Source organism: Eimeria tenella, genomic scaffold, assembly GCF_000499545.2.
Source record: "Eimeria tenella Houghton genomic scaffold, Eth_scaff2945, whole genome shotgun sequence".
In the NCBI taxonomy this organism is placed as follows: Eukaryota; Apicomplexa; class Conoidasida; order Eucoccidiorida; family Eimeriidae; genus Eimeria; species Eimeria tenella.
The window spans coordinates 382-762 of NW_013542821.1; the positions used below are offsets into that span (position 1 = coordinate 382).

Genomic DNA, 381 nt, shown 5'->3' on the forward strand with positions numbered 1-381 from the left:
GCCGCATGGAGAGCCGCAGCCGCAGCAGCCACAAGTGCTGCTGCCGCAGCAGCAGCAGCCACATGAGCAGCAACAGCCACAAGAGCAGCAGCAGCCACAAGAGCAGCAGCAGCCACAAGAGCAGCACCAGCAGCAGCAAACTAGCCAGCCAGCAGCTAGCCACGGGGGCCCTGAGGCTGCCTCAAACGAGGGCGGAGAAGCCCCAGCAGCAGCAGCAGCAGCGCCAGCAGCACCAGCAGCAGCAGCACCAACAGCAGCAGCACCAGAAGCAGGAGGGCCCCACAGGGGGTGTCCCTCTTGCCAGCAGCAGCAGCAGCAGCAGCGGGAAGCAACCCCACCAACAAACACAGTTTCCAGTGGGGCCCCACACCCCGCAGCAGA

The 381-nt window shown here is 65.6% G+C and overlaps 1 protein-coding gene across 1 annotated transcript in view; it reads left to right on the top strand.

Annotated features, from left to right (window-relative positions):
• ETH_00038615 (uncharacterized protein) overlaps nt 1-66 on the top strand; it is a gene marked incomplete at both ends in the record, with an annotated part of 444 nt that extends 378 nt beyond the window's left edge. The window contains one exon of the mRNA XM_013375655.1: nt 1-66. Within this exon, the coding sequence (XP_013231109.1) occupies nt 1-66 (66 nt within the window).
• Between the last annotated feature and the right edge of the window lie 315 nt (nt 67-381).